The sequence below is a fragment of the Hippoglossus stenolepis genome, chromosome 7 (assembly GCF_022539355.2).
Source record: "Hippoglossus stenolepis isolate QCI-W04-F060 chromosome 7, HSTE1.2, whole genome shotgun sequence".
In the NCBI taxonomy this organism is placed as follows: domain Eukaryota; kingdom Metazoa; phylum Chordata; class Actinopteri; order Pleuronectiformes; family Pleuronectidae; genus Hippoglossus; species Hippoglossus stenolepis.
The window spans coordinates 23,876,517-23,895,651 of record NC_061489.1 but is presented as its reverse complement, the minus strand read 5'-3'; the positions used below and the strand labels follow the sequence as shown (position 1 = coordinate 23,895,651).

The 19,135-nt window shown below is 44.6% G+C and overlaps 1 protein-coding gene across 18 annotated transcripts in view; it reads right to left on the bottom strand.

Moving 5' to 3' along the window:
- The window catches only part of prom1a (prominin 1a), a 68,296-nt gene extending 51,097 nt beyond the window's left edge, over positions 1-17,199 (bottom strand). For 6 of the 18 annotated variants that reach the window (XM_035162004.2, XM_035161999.2, XM_035162000.2 and 3 more), the window contains exon 1: positions 16,413-17,195. In XM_035162004.2, coding sequence (XP_035017895.2) covers positions 16,413-16,647 — 235 coding nt within the window. In that variant the 5' untranslated portion in view covers positions 16,648-17,195. Of the gene's footprint in view, positions 1-16,412 lie in introns of all 18 variants that reach the window. The other 12 variants (XM_035162002.2, XM_035162003.2, XM_035162008.2 and 9 more) reach the window with 6 other exon arrangements.
- Positions 17,200-19,135: the final 1,936 nt, after the last annotated feature.

The window sequence follows — 19,135 nt, the reverse complement described above, 5'->3', positions numbered from 1 at the left end:
CACCAGCAGCCAAATCAACACAACTCTGCTTCTGCCCTTCCTAAGCCCCCGGCAGCCGCCTGCGACAACACCCGCTGCTCACAGGCTTATTAAAACATATATAAATAAATAAGCCCGGCCACGAGATCCGCTTCCACACCACCACGACGCAGCGGTGCAACAAAACAGAACCAGTCAGGGATGCTTTCTCTTTTTTTTACTGAACACAGGGGCGGTGTAGCAGACGACGTGGATTCTCCCTGACAAAGTTATCTGAGGACACTCGCACCGAAGCGGAGAGAGAGAGCTTTGTGTAGAGAATTAAATTCAGCAAGGGGTTGTAACACTAATGCAGACAGGAGAGTCTTCTTGGCGTTTCTCTGTCGCTGAGGTGACATAAACAGGATGTTTGCTCCTGCCCTCATCCTTCACACTCCTGTGTAATAACTCGCAGGATTTACATATAAATGCAGTTTTCAGTTTAAAGCAGCGGTAATGGATGTTATTGTGTTAACTGGGGATCGAATGTGAGAGGGGGGGTCACCTCTGGTTACCACCCAGCTCTGCAGGTCCCCTCAGGTAAGAGGCAATTAATTCAGGTGCCTCACAAAGGTGCTGCTGCTCCGCATACAATGGACAAACTGTTGATTTTAGCAGAACTACAGACTAGTCATTTTTCAGACGGCAATCGTTAAAGAAAAGCGCAGCACAGAAGGAAAGTCAAACCAAACAAGTAGAGAAATTAAGCCAAGAACTGTTTGTAACACTAACTCACTGGATCCTTAAAGACCCGTCACACCTCCTGTCCTCTGACTTTGACCTGTTACCTTCAGGCCGACGTTACAGAGACGATAAGTGTCAAGCTTTCATTCATCCCAACGTCTATCACTCTACTCAATAAGGAAACATGTTGCTTCGACCGTGTATCTCAACAACCTGTACACTGTGTCTGGCACATTTTATTCTCTGGTTTTTAGGTTTTACATCTTTAACTCCTTTGAGTGTTTTCAGGGCAGGTGCAATATTCAACTCACTGTTATTCTGCATATATCTCCTTGTGTACTGGTTTTGGTGTTATTTCCCCATGGGGACAATCAAGTACATTTGATTTGATTTGCACACGTGGTGACATGTCTTGCAGTCAAGGCGTGTTGGTACCCAGGACGCCTCCAGGTGCCTCCAGGTGCCTCCAGGAGGCGTCACTGGGCCTCAGCTCTGTGATCACACGCTGTGAATGTCGAGTAACACCAGGAGCTAAACACATCTGAGGGCTGTTTAATCCTTGTTGCTGTGCAGAATAATGACATTTTCAAGTCATGGCTTCGGTGATTTCAAGATATTTAACCTTTACTCTATGAACATTGAAGTAGGATTCTGCAGATTCTGTCCACATACACAATAAATAGTGATTCCAATCACATTACATTTTAATTCTGAGAGAAGACAGCACTGGTATTTGACTGACAGAGGGGAAAAGTGGACAAATACCCAGAGCTGAGTATAGGGAGGGAAAATATTGGGCCAGTGCCTGGTTGGTGTTTGCTTTGCTTCACAAAGATGAAGATAAACCGGGAAATCTGATTATATATCATTTTCGCAGTGAGCATCAGTTTTGGCCGCTCCTGTGTTAACACGTGTTAAGTCAAAATGTGTGTTGAAGCTGGATCTGTCTCTTCACACATGTCTGTTCCCAGTGTCTTCAGCAAGAGTTGTGCTTTTCCCCCATTAAGATACTGAACTGTTTCACATCCATGACACGATTGTGACAATATTCATCCTCAGATATTCATGTGGTGATGAAGGAACCAACCTAAAAAATTAAAGTTAACTGCAACTACTAGCACGACCTAACAATAACTACCGTATATTATCATAACAGAAATTATGGTGATGCCTGTAACACTATGCTAATTATTATAGTTCCATCAAATCCTAATTTGGCAGCTGTCTTCCAGTGAATGTTAGCACACCACGGACTTGGCATTTAACTGAAATGGTTGTGTGTGTGTGTGTGTGTGTGTGTGTGTGTGTGTGTGTGTGTGTGTGTGTGTGCCGGGGGCTGATTGTATCAGAGCTGACTTCCCATGAGCTCGGTGTAAAAACACCTCCGCACAAGGTAAACACTCTGTTGCCATAGAATCGTTACTATGGAGGGAGAATGGGCTTTTAACACAACTGAGAGAAGGGAGGAGAACACACACACACACACACTCTCTCTCTCTCTCTCTCTCACTCTCTCTCTCTCTCTCTCTCTCTCTCTCTCTCTCTCAAACCTACAAGGGGCATGGACAGACATTTAATTTAAAACTGTTAATCTTTCTCACCGTGATCCCTGAGTAACAACGCTCTCACCACTGACACATGCAGAAACTGAGCGGTTTAGAGAGGGAGAGCGCCTCCTTCTTTGTCATCAGTGCTGGTGTAACTAATACACACGGTGTAAGTTCACGTAGAGACGACTTAACACGCCGTGACAAAGTTATCCCTCACATTTCAATTCAAAAAAGAATATTTCTGCTGTTTCCTCCTCCTGTTAAGAGACGTTCCATGTGTGTAGACACAGTAAACGTACCCGTGTGGGTGTGTGTGGGGAGAGCACTTCACTGTGGCCTTGCATGTAAACAGCTGGAGTCCCTGCACACTCCACTTAATTCTGTTTTCACACAGCGGCCGGATGAATCAATGGGTGAGACGTGCTCATACAGAAAAGAAGCGTCCACACATCTCTAATCTGCTCGGATCAGCTCACATGGACCGATACATCCGACTGTAAATACGATCCAGTGCAATGCACATTTACTATTTTAATAAACTTGACAGCCGCCCCTCCAGTGGAAATCACACCGATGGTTAGAGATGCACGACAGTAGAAGCACAAACACACACTCTCTCTCTCACACACACACAGACACACACACAGAGATAAAAATAAATCTAGGCGACATAGCAACAGACACTAATAAAGCATGTTATATTGCGCAGGGACTTGCTGCAATCTCATCCACGGGTTTAGAGAAATGACGATATGAATCCTGCCGGGCTCTGAATAATAAACATGAACTCAAGTGATGTGACTACAGAGATATGCACAACAATACTCTGTCTGTCTGTAATACACAGCGTCCTCGACATGCAAGTTGGTGCTGTATTGTATGTTTGTTATACTTGAATAGCAGTGTAGTAGTATTCATCAGGATGGTGGCGCATTAAAAACAGAAAGTGATGCTCTGATCTTGTATTAAATTGATCTACACTGACAATTTGACATATGCTGGACTTTTTAAATGACTTTCTTTAAGGTTAACTTTTTTAATTTGTATTTTCACAGATTTCCAAGGGAATAACAATTCTTGCGAGATAAAATCAGGCTCATTTGGGGGATTGATTTCTGTGAGTTAGCTCCTGGTGCGAAGGCAAATAAGGTTTCTAGCCACTTTACTGCTACAAACCTGTAACTGCCACCAAAGTGTAGCTGAGATCATGTGAAATCAGTCGGGAATCAACAGTTTATCGTATTTTCTTAAATAGTTTTGCAGCTTTGTCCAAAGGAACATGAAGGATTTGGTGCGGATCCATAAATACCACACAGGGTGTTGTTCTGTTGGCTTTGCTATGAGACCTGATTGAATTTAAGGGGACTGAGGAGCATTGAGTGTCATTCTAGTTTATATTTGTTTGAGGCTTCAGGCAACACTGTGCTGACGTATTTCAAGGAGAAGTTTTTTGTTAAATATTAAAAAAACGACAAAATGTGTCCCAGGGACGTTTTTCCAATCACATGCTGACACACTCCTCTATATGCAAAGTGTCTAGCATGCTGTAGTTTATCTCTAAGAGTTATAAACTACATTTAAATGAACACATCTTGCGCCAACAATTCCTGTGACTTTCCCAGGCGGCCGATCTGACACTCACACCCTCGTTTTGCGAGTTGCCTGCAGGTGAAAAAAGCTTCTGTCTCTTTATGGGTGTAAAACTCAGTGAAACACCACAAATACCTTCGAGGTGGATGTTTGGAAATGTTCATCTTATCCTCATTTGTATGATTTATTTCGACGAGACAACAAAGAGACGCTCTTGGGGATCAGCGATGCAGAGCGGTGCAGCGTAGGAGGATATGATGGAGAGAGTATTGCTTTGGGTCGGGCCACATATCCAGACTATCTTTAGATGAGGTCGACCAACGTAGTCATTTCTAATGCTCTAAACCTTGTATTTTCTCAGAGCCACAAGACAGAATGACAGGATTTCTAAATTACACGTCAGCAAACCCCATTTGACGTTGTACCAAGATGAAAATAATAAGAACATTTACAGAAATAAAAAAATCTGTGGTATTCTACAACTTCAGAAAGCTACAGACCAACAATTGTCCAGAAGTTTGAAGAGAGCTGGTTTCATAATAGCAGGTTTTGGGATCTTCTGTCCACAGGCCTCTTTATTCTGACCTTACGGGCTAAGTAGGTAATTGACGGTCCAGGGACAAAAGGACAGTCGGTCTGCTGTGGAGTCTCTTTGGCAAGCTGACCACTAGACAACCAAGCGGATTGTCTCTGCAGTCTGACCCAGGCCAACAACATCCCAGATTACCATCGGCTAATCAAGGCTGAGGCCGAGCTGCACAGGTGACAATGACAGAAAGGAAAGGAGGCCACAGAGTGAGATGGTGGATCCTGATCCTGGTGGTAGATCGTGGACTATGACTACAACAAGACTGCTTGATATACAATATGTCTCCTCAGATACTATTACTGACAATAACTAATATTTTCTTATGTTTAAATACTTTCAACATTGACACACTTTTCTATTATGTTAGTTACTACTAATCAATGTTGTAAATACTGTTGTTTTGTTGATGTGCACACAGCTTTTATAGGGTATTTTGGTAGTTTTACTCTTGTAGGACAGAGGAAGTCGTACCTTGTTAAGCCCTATGAGACAGATTGTGATTTGTGAATATGGGCTATAGGAATAAAATTTGATTGATTGATTGATTGATTGTGGAGAAGAATTTCCTCAGGAAAGCTGTTTTCACTAATTAACTCCAGAAAAAGTCCCAAAAATTGGGCCCAGATCCTTTTTGGACTTTGACATATCTCGCCTTCCTTCCAAGCCGATGTCTTTGTCTGTCTACGTGAGAAGTTTTCATCCTGAGATATTTCTATTCTTGTATTATTTCACCAGGGGGAAAAGGAAAACATCCGCAAAATGACCGGAACACCCACCCACCACCTTAACCCCAAAGGGTCAACGCTGCTTCCCTTTGTTGTACACAGTTGACCCACTGCCTGTCATTGCAGGCTTCATTACACATCCTGAAACTCCTCTCCAGAGTTGTGACACGGCCACATTCCCGACCCGTGACACATCCCATTCAAGGGAGCTGTCAGTGCGCTGCTGAGCGACAGCTACAAGGACCTTGTCAAGTGGTGTGACGAGCGGCAGTGGGGCCAAACGCCACGTTGGCGAGGACGGCCGTTCGGAGTCCTCCTCTCCGGTGTTGGCAGGTTGACCCCTCCATGCCACACATCTGCAATTACAAACTCACCATGCCCCCAGAGTCGACTTGCAGCGGGCACCACTGCGGCCGCCAATGAAGCGGAACAAAGAGACAGAGAATGCATGAGTTGCCATCCATTCAGCGGGGCTGAGCCGCTCGCCTCGGCCTCTTCCTGCTTGGCTACCCAGGCCTGACCCAAATATGACGTCCCCGAATGAGACGCGGCTTTAACAGCACCCGGGGAAGTGACAGCTCTTTCTCCAAAAAACACTCCCTCCATTTATTGCTTCTCCCAGTTCTCCCCTTTCTTTAAATAAGCCGATATCTTCTCAGCCTTTCTTGCTCCCGTGATCTTTCGATTTTCTTCTCCACTTGTGCTTTCGCTGCGTCCGCCTCTGCCGTATTTCTCGACTGCTCTCTGTCAGATAGCTGGGAGCTTAAGCTGATGGTGGCATTATAATATTACCTTGAAATGTCTCAAACTTATCTTAATGCCACAGCTCTTATCTCCCCTCACTTACTCTGCTAATGTGCCAGGCCCTGGTGAAGCGCGCGTTCCAAATGAGATGCATCTCTTCCCTCCCGGAATCGAGGAGCTGTCAGTTGGGTCGATTGATCTACTTCTTCCCCTTTATACTGTACAAACACGCTTCGACAAAGAGACTCAATGGCTGAGTGAATGGCTTTCCTCTTTTCAAAGGGTGTCAGGCAGCTCATTGCGATGCAGTGAGTCATGAATTCAACAGTTTGAATTGTCTTAGAAGAACTCAAAACAAAAGGTGCATCGGTGAAAGACCCAACTCTGATTATAAAAGCACTTCTTTGAAGCACAAGTACTTTCAGGGACTTTGCCAAAGTAACCAAACACCTCGTAACTACTGTTCTGACAGAATTAATACACAAAGAGCTTTTTTTGTAGGTTATTTAAGTGCAGATGCAGCGGCAGCAGCGGGGGGGCTGTGAGTCTGGATGACAACCGGCCCTGGGGATTCTCCTTTTGAAGGCAAACTGCTTTTTTCTCTCGCACGTACCGGGTACAGAGAAGAGAAGAGAACAGTGGTAGTGTTGACAAAATCAGGATGAAGTGAACAATGTTTTTTGGACAACCTTGAAATAATTGAGTCAATGAGATTCCAAACTGATGCAGTAGCCTTTGGTGCTTTAGGTTCACTTTACGCGTTAGATATTATGTTTTGGGAACACGGTCACCTGACCAGGAACTGCAACGTCCTGGTTTCATAATGTTGTTCTCTCTTGTGTCCGCCCTCTACTGTTGCCTGATGAAGATAAATCCTTAAAAATACCTCTTATCTGTGTTTGAATCCATTAGATCCAGATTTTCATTTGCATCTGCTCTAAATTACACACTCAAAGATATCAGTCCCCAAAATGTGACAGATTTCATCAAGATCAATAAATTCTAATGAATAGCCGATGAATTTAAGTCAATATGTTCCACCTCTTGTTCTCCAAGCAGATCTGTTTACACGTCGGCAACTAAATCAAACATGATTGGTCAAACCCAAAATCGAAAGAGATTCGGCATATTCACATTAGTCATAGACAAAGGTTCATTAATATCTAATAGTAAGATGAAATAATAAATACACTTGCCTCAGTTAAAGGTTAAAGTTTTATAGTTTGGAGCCGAGCTGAAGACAATAATAAACACCTTGAGTTTTACGTCTGTACTTTCTAATTAGCTCGTATAAAGTTAAGCTCCTTCGACGTATCGATTTCTTAAAGCTTGGAAACCCACTCCTCTCACACGACTGGTCCTGCACACGCTCTCGTAGCTTCATGCTGTCGTCTCATTAACCTTCAGCTGGTTTTCATGTTGTAACTGTTTGTCACATTTTCTAAATGGCATAATAATTACTTCAGGTTGAAGCGGTTTTCATTTACAGCCCCTCGTCTGTCTGCCTGAGCCTCCACAAAGACTAATCCCAGATTTGTGGATCCATTTCAAGAGTAACAACACGTAGCTGGAGGCTATTTTGATTATCTATTCACGGGACAGGAGCAGCAGGCGAGGAATTAAAGTGCAGTACAATATTACTTTTTGTGTTCTTATTATGCAGCTTAATCTTCTCTCACAAAGCCGGGGCGGCGGCGGCAGCTTAAATGTAAAACGAGTCGTGAGCGATGAGAGCGTTACCACATTTGTAACTTTGACCCTAATGGACAGAAATTAAAAGCGTGTTTGTCTCGTCTTTTCACAAGTGAGAACAAGATCCGACGCAGTGTCACAGATTGAGAACATCAAGTCTGAATAATTCAGATGGTAATTGGAAGATTTATGTTCCTCTGTGAGTAAATAACCGATGTGACGACACAAAGTAAAAAAACAACCATCGCCCCCAGGTGGCTGGCTGCAGGAAAGATCATGCACCCCATCTCCTCCATGTTAGCAGATGGGACAACAAAACACATCCAATCATTTTTTACAAAGATAGTTTCTCTATGTCTCTATGAAAGATAAAAACTTGCTGTATAATATCAGTTGTGTGCGTATTCACTCGATTGCCTCTTCAACACCTGATGAAAACCTAAACTCTGCTGCGGTGACACGTCGCCCCTGGCGATCAGCTGGCTTTTCGCCGCGGGCCACTGAGGCTGAGGCCGTGTCCTGAAGCGTCCCAGATCCCAGGGCCATCACTGTCAGAGCCGTGACATGACTGAACCGGACAGCAGCACAGAAGCACTGCAGAGGAGCCGTGTACATCACTCTCTGCTGTGCAGATGCCACCGTACGACGGGGCCAGGGAATATGGCAGAGATGCAAAATTACGGTTCGACGACTGCTTCCTGTTACGTGAATCAACGTCATTTATTTGGACAGAACATGAGACCTAGTAAAGATCGTTACCACACCTCTTTGTTTACATGGTTATATAATTAGATTACATGATCGTAGGAGTCCAGTCGATGAATCTTCTCACCATCCTGTTTGAGGTTGTTTATAACAGATGGAAGTTTCGGTAAAGTTTAAAATATGGAGGAGATGAATGCGTCTCTCACACTCTGACTTGTTTGTGCCGTTGGGCCTCGGGGCAGATTTCTAATCCCACTGACAAACAACATGATCCCTGTTTTTCTGTGTGTGTAAGAAACGAGAAACATTGGCTACGTGTTCTCTAAACTGCTTTTTAACAAATATTTGTAACATAATGCACAAAAACGAAAATGGAACAAACCTCAGGATTTGATAATTAATAAGCGGCTGAATATTACTCATAATTCTGGCCATATTTGAATCTGCCTGAAGACAGGAACAGAAGTATGAAATATGCATCGGCAGTGTTTTAATATTACCAAGCACAGCTGCTACTTCATTTATTAAGCATAGCAGGTGGTGCTCGGACCAGCGTGGTTCAGATTGATGACACTGAGAAGCACTAATTAGAAATCAGACAGAACAAAGACTAAACACACAGATAACACAAAATGCTGCTTCCTCTTTCGTGTCAACGAGACGACTCTGTGGGTAAAGCAGGCGAGACGCATCAGAGAGATCCAGAGAGTCTCAGGGTCATTCAGGCAAAGTGTTGATTCTGGTTCAGCAATCGCCACAGAGCCGTCACAGCGATGTCAGAGCACGTTGAAGCGTAAAGCTTGTAGCAGGGTCGCAGCTAATTTTACTGTTCAACTTCCACACATCAACAGGACGGACGGAGAGAGGAAGTGAAACAAGAACTTCTGGGTTTCGTAGGAAAAAACAATCGTCATTACTCGTCCCAAAAAATTCTGTCCTGGAACATAACCTGGACATCAGACTTGTCTATAACGACAGCAGGACACGGAGGACTTCATAATGAAGAAGTGTTCAAATAAAATAATTTACTTCTAATCAGTTGAAGATTTTAGATTAAAAATGAGTGTTGGACCAAATGATTTTCTTCTAGTCTTTAGTAAATCTGATACAGGAGTTGTAGCTTGTGTAACAACAAGTGAATTCTTTTTTAAAACTAAAAATCATCATAGTTTCAGTTCTTGTAAAAGTGCTGAGGTGCTGCAGTAACTACTTGGTTACGGACGATAAACCCCCGGAGCATGTTTTGCTTTTTCAGAAAGACTGAAGAACGAAAAGCTGAATGAGAGCAGATATTAAGTAACTAGTGGAACAGAGGCTCGTGGGCTCGCTGTTACCACCATCATCCGTCTATTCAGTCATCCATCTATTCTACTGCTGCTTATCCACAGTCAGCCGCAGTCAGATAACTTTTCCGAATTGTTTAAATAAAGAGCTGACACAGTTTCAGTGTCATTTTTGTCCCGGGTGTTTTTGCGCCGGGTGGCCTTTGTCTGTCTGAATGTGCCACTGAGCTGCCACTGAGCTGCCACTGAGCTGCCACTGCCATCTGCGACGCCCCGTCCCACAAACTGCTCGAAGTCCGTGGCTCTGTATGTGCAGCTGAAGTCACTGTGACCCTTTAACCCTCACACACCCCGAGCATCTGAGCTCCCACCGCACCAGCAGGGAATCTCCCACACAGCCACACATGCACAGGGAGGAACTGAGATTTGATACGAGCTGTGGATCACCAGTATTTTGATATTCACTGCTGTTTTTTTATATTTATATGAGTGATGGGCCAAACAGTAGAGTCAAAGTACACGTCAAATGAATGTGTGTATTCAAATGACGTCATTTGCTTACGTTTTTGTACAACTGAGGATGAGTTGTCCATCGTTACATAAAGTCTAGGATTTCAAAATAAAATGAGCTTGATCCAGGTGTCACAGTCTGATTAAACCACGTCTGCACTAACTTGATCTGTGCTGTGATGTAATAAAACATGGGTGTTGACGAAAATATCAAAATAGGACATGGAACCTTCGTTTCTTCAAGTCGTTGGTGGATCCACATGTTTTTTTGAGACATGATTCAGATCTGAGACGTTATGATTGCAGATTTTAAGGCCGAGCATCTAATGATAATCTCTGCAGACGAGCCCACTGCTGAAGAAATCCCTAATTAGGAGAATGTTTGCAACTGGCTGGAAAAATGATGAATAATAAAATATAATGACTCATGACTTAATTTCCATGTTTTTCTTCCCAGACTCAGACCTAAAGTGTTTGTCCCTGACTTCCTGTTAAACAAAGGGTCAGCGGCGACAGACGGACGCTCAGGTTGTTGCTCAAGGACGCCTCAGCACAGCAGGTGCTCGTAGTCGAGGGGCTCGAGCGGCGACCTTCCGGTTAGAGAACGTTTACTTTTATGATTTTAAATCAAAGCTGCAGCTTGAAAGCGATCAACTATTCATATTATATAAATATAAGTGCCATATAGGCAAGTTTTTAACTCCAGGTTTGCTGTTGTCAGCCTCGGTTTTCTATTGATCAACAGTCTCTTTATGAAACCACATTTAAATTCACTAGATCTGGATTTTTAGTTGGATCGACACCAAGTTATCCTAGATATCGATTTCAAGATCCATGAATTATTCTCTGACAAATCAACGAATATGTAGAAAAACACCAAATCTCACAATATTAGAGAAAGAGACAACACAAATTCCACCAAATTGTATGTATTCTTTCGTGAACCATCCCAACGAGCTTCATGCTAATCGCTCCGGTGGTTTTCACGTAATTCTGCACACAAACAAACACAATCTCCTCAGTGGAGGCAGTTACAGATTGACACCTGGAAGCCACACAGAACAACCCCCGTCTGACCTGTTGGGTCACAGTGGGTCACTGGAGCTGCTTCACTTCCCCATCACACAATCCTGCTTCCCTTACTCCTGTAAATCCATTCTAACCTCCTCTTTCATCATGTCTCTTGCAAACCTCCCAGCTCCCCAACATCTTAATGCATCCTAACAACCTCATACATCAAAACTAAATTCCAAAGCACGAGAACAAAGCAAAGTTGGACCCTTATTCTTGTGTGTAGTTGAGCTTCATCAGAATTTAACCTTAAGAGGATCTGTGCTGTCACTGTTTCCTCTTCAGAGGATGAAAGTGACAAAAATACAAAATGTCTGCTGCTTTATAATTCCATTAAATCTCTGATGCACTTCACAAAGCGCTTGGATCTCTGCCTTGTCCTTGGTTAGAAATCTTTTGATATGTTCTCCTCGGGTTTCTTTCATGTCTCCGCCTCAGACAGGAAAAAACATCTTTTGATGGGTGTTAAATAACAAACATGAGGTGGGATCATATAACCTGACCTGCATGTTTCCATCTTGCAGATTGTGCAGTGATATTTCGCCTCAGATCACAGTGGTGCAGTGAAACACAAGATGCATAAACCAGCGAGAAGAACCAAAATCTCGCCGGCCGATGGGTTTCCTTGGCAACTGTTGCTGTCCTTGAATTAATGCCAGATTTTCACCAGTCCTCCGGTGCCTGAGTTGCACCTAGGCGAAGGTTTCTTGAGAAGAGGGAGCACAGACACTAATGAGGAAACAGATTCCAACAGGGATCTGATGCACGACAGCGGCTGGCACCGTCTCCCCAGCCGCGCTCACCCACAGGCGGGAGACGATACAGAGGAATCTTAATGCACCTCTATTCTCAAGTGATGGCTGACTTACACCCAGATTAATTATACGACACGGAAAAAAAACAAGGAATCAGGGAGGCCGTAAATATGTTAACTTTACTGTTTGTGTTAATTAGCTTGAGCAGAGTAGTGGAGGTTTTTCCTTGAAGCTGAAGGTCACAGGCTCCTGATGTGTGTCCCCCCACAGGCACGTTCTCCACCGAAGTGTCCTTGAGCAAAACACGGCATCACTTTTTAACTCAGTCCCTGTGAGTCGAGCTGGACACAAGCATCAGAGAAAAACCTCCAGATTCCACACTCCCGGCTTCTAGTCCCTTTCAGACACAAGATATATCATCTGGAAACCATGAATGCCAATAAGAAATTCAATGTCAGCCCCGATCCAAGTGTCAACCCATCGTGACGCCATGTTTGGCATTTTGTTCGGCGCCATGTTGGTTTTTTAAAACCATAAGTAACGGGAGCGGGGGGGTGGAGTCAGAGCTCGAGGACACTGCACCCATTGGACAGTACTACCTGCCAATCACACGGTGTCCACGCCCCAATGCATACAGTGCTTTATGGTCAATTTGACTCTTCACCATAAACATCATGATCAATTCAATTCAACAATATATACGACCAATGGTGTCGCCCTCTGCTGATCATCTGAGAGAATACAGGTTTTGGACACTTCCTCGTTGGCTTCACTTTCCAGACCCGGAGTCTACGTCCATTTTTATATACAATGAATGGATATTTCACAAAATAAAGGAAAACTTTCATCTTCTGGTGGCACAAGAGCAAAACACTTCGTATGATTGAACCTCAGGGGAACATGAATGTCTACACACAATTTGATTCAGTATGTGTTGAGAAAATCCAGTCCGCACGTACGTTGTGGATTATATAAAAACCTTGTTCAGCCAAAACCACCAGAGCAGCCAACTCCCTCCTCGTTTTAAACTGTCCTCTCTGCCAAGTGCAGGAGGAATAAATTAATATCCTGTCAAATTAAGGCCTCAACAACAAATTAAGTCTCAGCCTCCGTCGGGCGATGCAGGTTGTGAGAAAACGGAAAAATACTTTCTCCTTCCCCTTCAATGTCATTAAACTTTTCAACTCGCAGCTGTTTCCCAGCAGCCTCCTCTCGCACATCAGGTGCCTAATGTCGCACAGCAGCGCCGCGCTCTCCATTAACGTCCTGTCGTATCCGTACGAAGGGAATGTGAACGTTTACGTAACAGTCACCTGTGTCTGAGTGACGCGAGGCCATTACTTTAACAGCTCCATAAAAACAGCAGTGTTTCATATTCCCATATTAAAAGGGTTATGATCTTGGACACGGGGACGTGTGTGTGTGTGTCGGCATGTTACATTTGTGTGTTGGTGAGAGAGTGTGTGTGGGAGGGAGATGGAGGGGGTGAGGGTGGGGTGGGGGGGACGTCAACTGCTCCTGCGGGCTTCCACACTGCAGTGAAAAGCCGTTAGAAAATGTTGGAGAGAATATGTCACTGTTCATTGGCTCTGTGTGGGTGTCAGCGATAGACATTTGTTACTTTCATCGCTAATAGCACCTCCCACGAGCTGCTCACACACTTTGATACAGAGGATGAACTTGTCGGTCGACGGCATCGGACACACGGTGTGAGATCAATGGACGTGTAACTGACACAGTGACTGCACAGAGGGAGACGTGATGGGGCGTTGGTGCGAATCGTACAGCGACATAACGGGCATCCAGCCGAGTCGTTCAGGGTTCGAGCCACTTAACCAGCAACCTGGATGTGTTGTCATGAGCCCTTTCCTGCAGGTGCGGTTTAGAGATGCTCTTCAATACCAGCGACATCTTTTTTTGGCAACTTCAGGTTCACTTAGTGGCTTTTTTTTTTACTTTCACGATCCAGCGGGAGGTGGAGGCACCACCCTGCCAGCTTTGTTTCAAATCAATTACATTTTGTTTGCAAAGGCCACATTCACACATCTCAATTTGGCTTCATGGGGCTTAACATGGTGCGACATCCTCTGCCCTTAACCCCTCGACAGGAGTGAGGAGAAACCAAAAATAAACCCTTTAACTCTCCGAGAGAGTCACGAGTGAGGGATCCCAGAATCGACAGATGTGCAGTAGATGTTGAGTGTAACTGAGCACATCAACACAATTATTATTGTTATTGATATTTACAACGTGTGTAGTTGCCATGTTCTCTCTGGGGTTTTTCCTTTGGTTAGTCCAGCTTCCTCTCACAGTCCAAACACATCCAGGTTTTCTTAATCTGAGACTGTAAACTGTCCGTAGGTGGGACATGTCTCCATATGTCATCCATCCCGGGGGTTTAACTGTCCATGTCATACTCCATCTTCCACCCAGTGCGACTGACTCCACCCCCCCCACTGCATCCCTCAAAGGATAAGTCATATAGCTAATGATTGGATGGATGGAATCCAGCTGATGCTGCATTTATTTAAGGCCAATATTGGTAATGATGTCAAGGAGTTTGAAAATTATCTCACAATATTGACCTCTGGGTGAACTGAGCAAACTTTAGAAAGCTATAAAAAAGAGTTTTATACCAAACTGTTTTGGCAACATGAGTCCGAAATCACTCCGAGGGAGCAAACGTTCAATAAAGAGCAACAAAGTGAGATGTTAGACACTTTTTAATGTGTTTTTGAGGTTTAAGTAATCAATTAAATGTATATAATTGATGAATCGCTCATTTATTGAGGTTGTAGCTGGGTTTCTGGTTCTAGCCTCTCAGATGTGATGATTTGCTGCTGTTTTATTTGATATTATTGCAAATTCAATATCTGTGGTTTATGGATTGAAAACAAGATAAAGGTGATCATAATGATAATGATCTCTGCACAGGAAAGACAAACTGATCTTTTCACTATACCTCGAAAGTCCATCTGCCATTTGTGTTGTGTTCTTGGATGAACTGTCTCTTTAAAGCCCGACCACAAGATATTAGTAGTAGATTTGTTTTGCAGTTTTTTCTGCTGGAGTATTCTGTGATTCATTCTTGAACTGTCTGCTGGACGGAGGTTAACTCCGTGGCTTACCACAGGCTGAACATCCACCCAGTCTCAACAGAGCTCCACTCTGACATCTGCACCACCTCCAGTCACAAAACCACTGGAGTGGAAACCATTCACTGATGCTTTTTCTCACGTGTCTTGTAGATTTTAATGTAACTCACAAATGATGTTTCCCAACAAACGGCACGGTGCACAAGGGAATTCCTGTAACGCTCTGGTACACGAATAACATGCTGGGCAACTCCCAGTGGTTTGCTGCAAACCAGACCTGGCAGATCACTGGATGCTAAATACCCTCACATGCACGTTCTTTATGCCATTATTCTGAACCGAACACAATAAGAACGAATCCCTCTGGGCCTTTTCCAGTGACTGAATATGCACAGCCGTTCAGGACTGTTTACAAGATGCTGAATTATTGTGTACGAGCCGACAGTTTCCGCATGATTTCCATTCTGGCTGTTGCATCATTTGGAAGATGCACCCATGAATGCACTAACAGCCGAGCAGTGGTCTGTACCATAGGATTAGACCGTGAGCCCCTAAGTGCTGGTGACAAACTGGAAACTAAAAGGCCAACAACATATGGCACAGGGGTTTATGGGATTACGCAATTAACAAGGTGACTCAGGGAGCTGTTAATCTGCAAAATGTCCCCGAGGGGAGTATATGGACACTGGGACCGTGACGCATGGAAGGGGAGACGCGTGTTTTGAGCGTCCACGACCCGATTAAACGCAGACACCTCTTGTGTGTTTGGTTTAAGCAGTCAGGTCTAATTGTGTTAAATGTGGAACCGTGCGTCCTGACGCGCTCGGTGCGTCTCCAACGAACGTTTCACTCCCTCGTTCAGGCCAAAAACACACAACAACAACAACAACAACAACAACCGTGGCTTGTGTGTGTGTGTGTGTCACCGAGAACCCGGTGCAGTCAGCAAGAGGTTCATTAAGTGTAATTAACCTGACACAACGTGCGCCCCGGGCACAGACACCACACTCCTGTCAGCTCCGATGCGCGCAAATCAAAGCGCGCGCTGCGTGGAGCTGCTGCGTGACGCACGGATTGGGCCACACGTCCGTGAGAGGACACTGCTCGTCTGATGTTTGAGAATCATTCATGAAAAGCAAATTAGACTCGTGTGTGTGTGTGTGGGCGTGTGGAGTCATCTGGGTTTTTATATAATCTGACGGGGAATCGTCCGGATTTAAGCGGAACACAGTGGATGTGGATGATGCGTTATTCTCACGGATTAACACAACAGGACCCGCTCTCCACACAGTGTTTTGTTCCAACACAATCACAAGTGTTTATTCCCAGTTGCATCCCATCTCTCCCACACACACACACACACCCCTCAGGGACTCCATGTACCTGGAAGAGGAGTCTTACCTTGTGGGAACGCGTTGGGCTGCACCGCGTACAGGAACGTGTGCACCATGTGGAACAGGATCCCTATCGGCCCCGGCTCGTAATGGGCCAGAGTCTCGTAGAGTCCCGCGGGCACATAACCGAAATCCAACTTTCCCGGGGGTGGCAGTCTCCGCGGCTCCTTCTCCAGCTGGAGTTCACCGGCCGCCAGGAGCAGCAGCCCCGGCAGCAGCAGGAGGATCCCGGTCCTCCACATTGTGTCCAAACGACAGATAACAAACCCGAGTGTCTCTGTCTTCAAACTGGGGTTAAATGAAGCCGAGTGCGCGCTGGAAGCTTCTCGCCTGGTTCCCTATCAAGAAGAGGGGGAAAGGGGCGAGAGTAGAAAAGTGTCCCGGTGGATGAAGGACCGCAGCTTCTCAAGTGGCGCTGCCCGCGGAGAGGCTCTGTCTGCGCATCGTTCCCCCGCAGATCTGAGGCTCCACCGATGGACGCGAACCGGGCGATCTTCTTCCCCCCCCCAGTCTCCGGTCTCCAGTCCCACCGAGATGAGCGCGCCTGTCGCTGCCGCTCCGGCATCCGTGCGTCACGGGAGAGGGCGGGGGTGCGCGCCGCCGCCGCTCGGGCGTCTGCACAGGGAGGACCGGTCCGGAGGGAAGCGCTCCTCCTGCTGGGAGAGGAGGACTGGGACCAGAGGAGGAGAACTGCTGCTATTTCTATGTTTTAAATGGATGAACACAAACATTTATCAGCTGAAACATGTTCAGACTGAGAGGAATCTCTATGAGGGAAATAGGCAGCGGTGGAATTGATGTATAAGTACATTTACTCATCTGCTGTACTTCATTAAGCTTCAATTTAAAGGAACCTGATTATTAAATACATATTCAAATGGAGCAGAGTCCCAACTGCTTTAAAAATAATCTACAAGTATTAGTGCATGATTTGGAATTTACTCAAGTAGAAAGTGTGATGGAAAATCTACTTAAACATCCAAATTAAAACTCAGTACTTCCATTGGATTATATGCAAAGTGTAATAATAATGACATCGGTGGATGAGGTACTAAAACATTTAACTTACGTAAAAGTAAAAATACACAAAATGTACTAATGTAAAAGTACCACATTGACCTTCTTTAGCATCTTTGAGAACTTTGAGTAACAAATACTTACTTTTAAATATACATTGAGTATTAAAAGTAAACGTATACTTACTGAGTGAAGCCTACTGCCTAATGCAATGGTCTATTTCTTACACCATTAAATGTGTATACTGCATATTTTACAACCATAACACAGACTGTCATATTAATGATGAATGCAGCAGATGATGTGAGTGAAAACACTAGTACAGGTATTTGCTGATACCTGTAATAGAGTAAAAGTACTTGAAAAGTAAATCTACTTCAGTACAGCTACATAATAAATGTACTATATTACACCCCAGCACTGATAATTTGATAAGTGTCACTGATACCATGTAACTAAGAGTTTATTCAAGCTGTTTGGTAGTTTTATCTACAATCTTCTGTGGTGAATGAAACATTTCAGAACCATTTCCCCTCAAACGAACTTTCCATGTCTCCTCTCAAACAGGTGCTCTCTGTCTCCCCGACCTTTGACCTCTCCTCACCCCCCAGAGGGCAGACACAGGATACCTGAGTCCAGCCCAGAGGTGCACCCTGATTGGTGGAGCAGCGATCAGGTGGACGTTTTGCTTCTGTCTCTCGGCACAATAAGACTCCTTGTCCTCTCCCCCCGGGTGCAGATGGGGCCCCGGGCTCTTGGATACAAGGGGCCCTCCTGTTTGGGGAAACTTTGGTCAGTGGTTCTGCGCACCGACCCGATCACACTCATTAGACCTGCACAGGGGCAGATGGGACTTTCAGCTGAGAAGAAGCTCTTCATGCACCGGAGGAAGAAGTAATGTCACTGCTGAGGACGGACTTTGTTGGTTGAGCCAAAAGAAAATGACTTGATAAGGTGATGAACATGTAGGTAAAAATCAAATGCAACATCAAAGTGTAGCCACAAATTTCCAGGATACAATCTTTAAATTGAAATTACATGATTTGGGACCAACTAGGAAATGTTTGATCACACAAACCAGGCGAGTTAAGGCATTTAAACAGATTACAGATAACAGACGTACGTTCCTGAGATGCAGATACGCAAAGCAGATAACAATAATAAATAATAAGTGTTAATACCTCTGCCTTATATTACTTTAAAAATAAATCTTGGTATTAAAGTGCTTACGTCGTCTTTTCTTCTCGTCTCATTTTGTGTTTACACTTGTATCAGAAGTAGCATCACAGCATCTTGACCCTGTGACTTATCAGAGTCTCTCCAAGTTCTACTCCGACTGTGGTCCTGTCTGGAGACGACTTCCCGGTCACTGTGACACATCTGAAGCTCGTCTCCGTCCTCGGCACTTTAAGGAGATTAACTCTCTAAGAATGTCTGCAGCAGATTTACTCCACCTGACCTCAGCTCCTCCACAGACACACTGGAGCAGCGGCTCTGCCTCAGAACAGGTGAAGACTCCCGGGGGCTGAGCACGTCGGCTTACAGGCGGCGAGGAGCTGTAATCCTGTATTTCACATGTTTCTGACAGCGGAAAATACACATTCAGATAGTTTAACAATACACAAACTCAAGGTGCACTCACGAGCTTTGTCCAGAGCTTTTGGCCGAATGACAGCATGTGATACAGATTACGATTCCTTCACTGCTCACAAT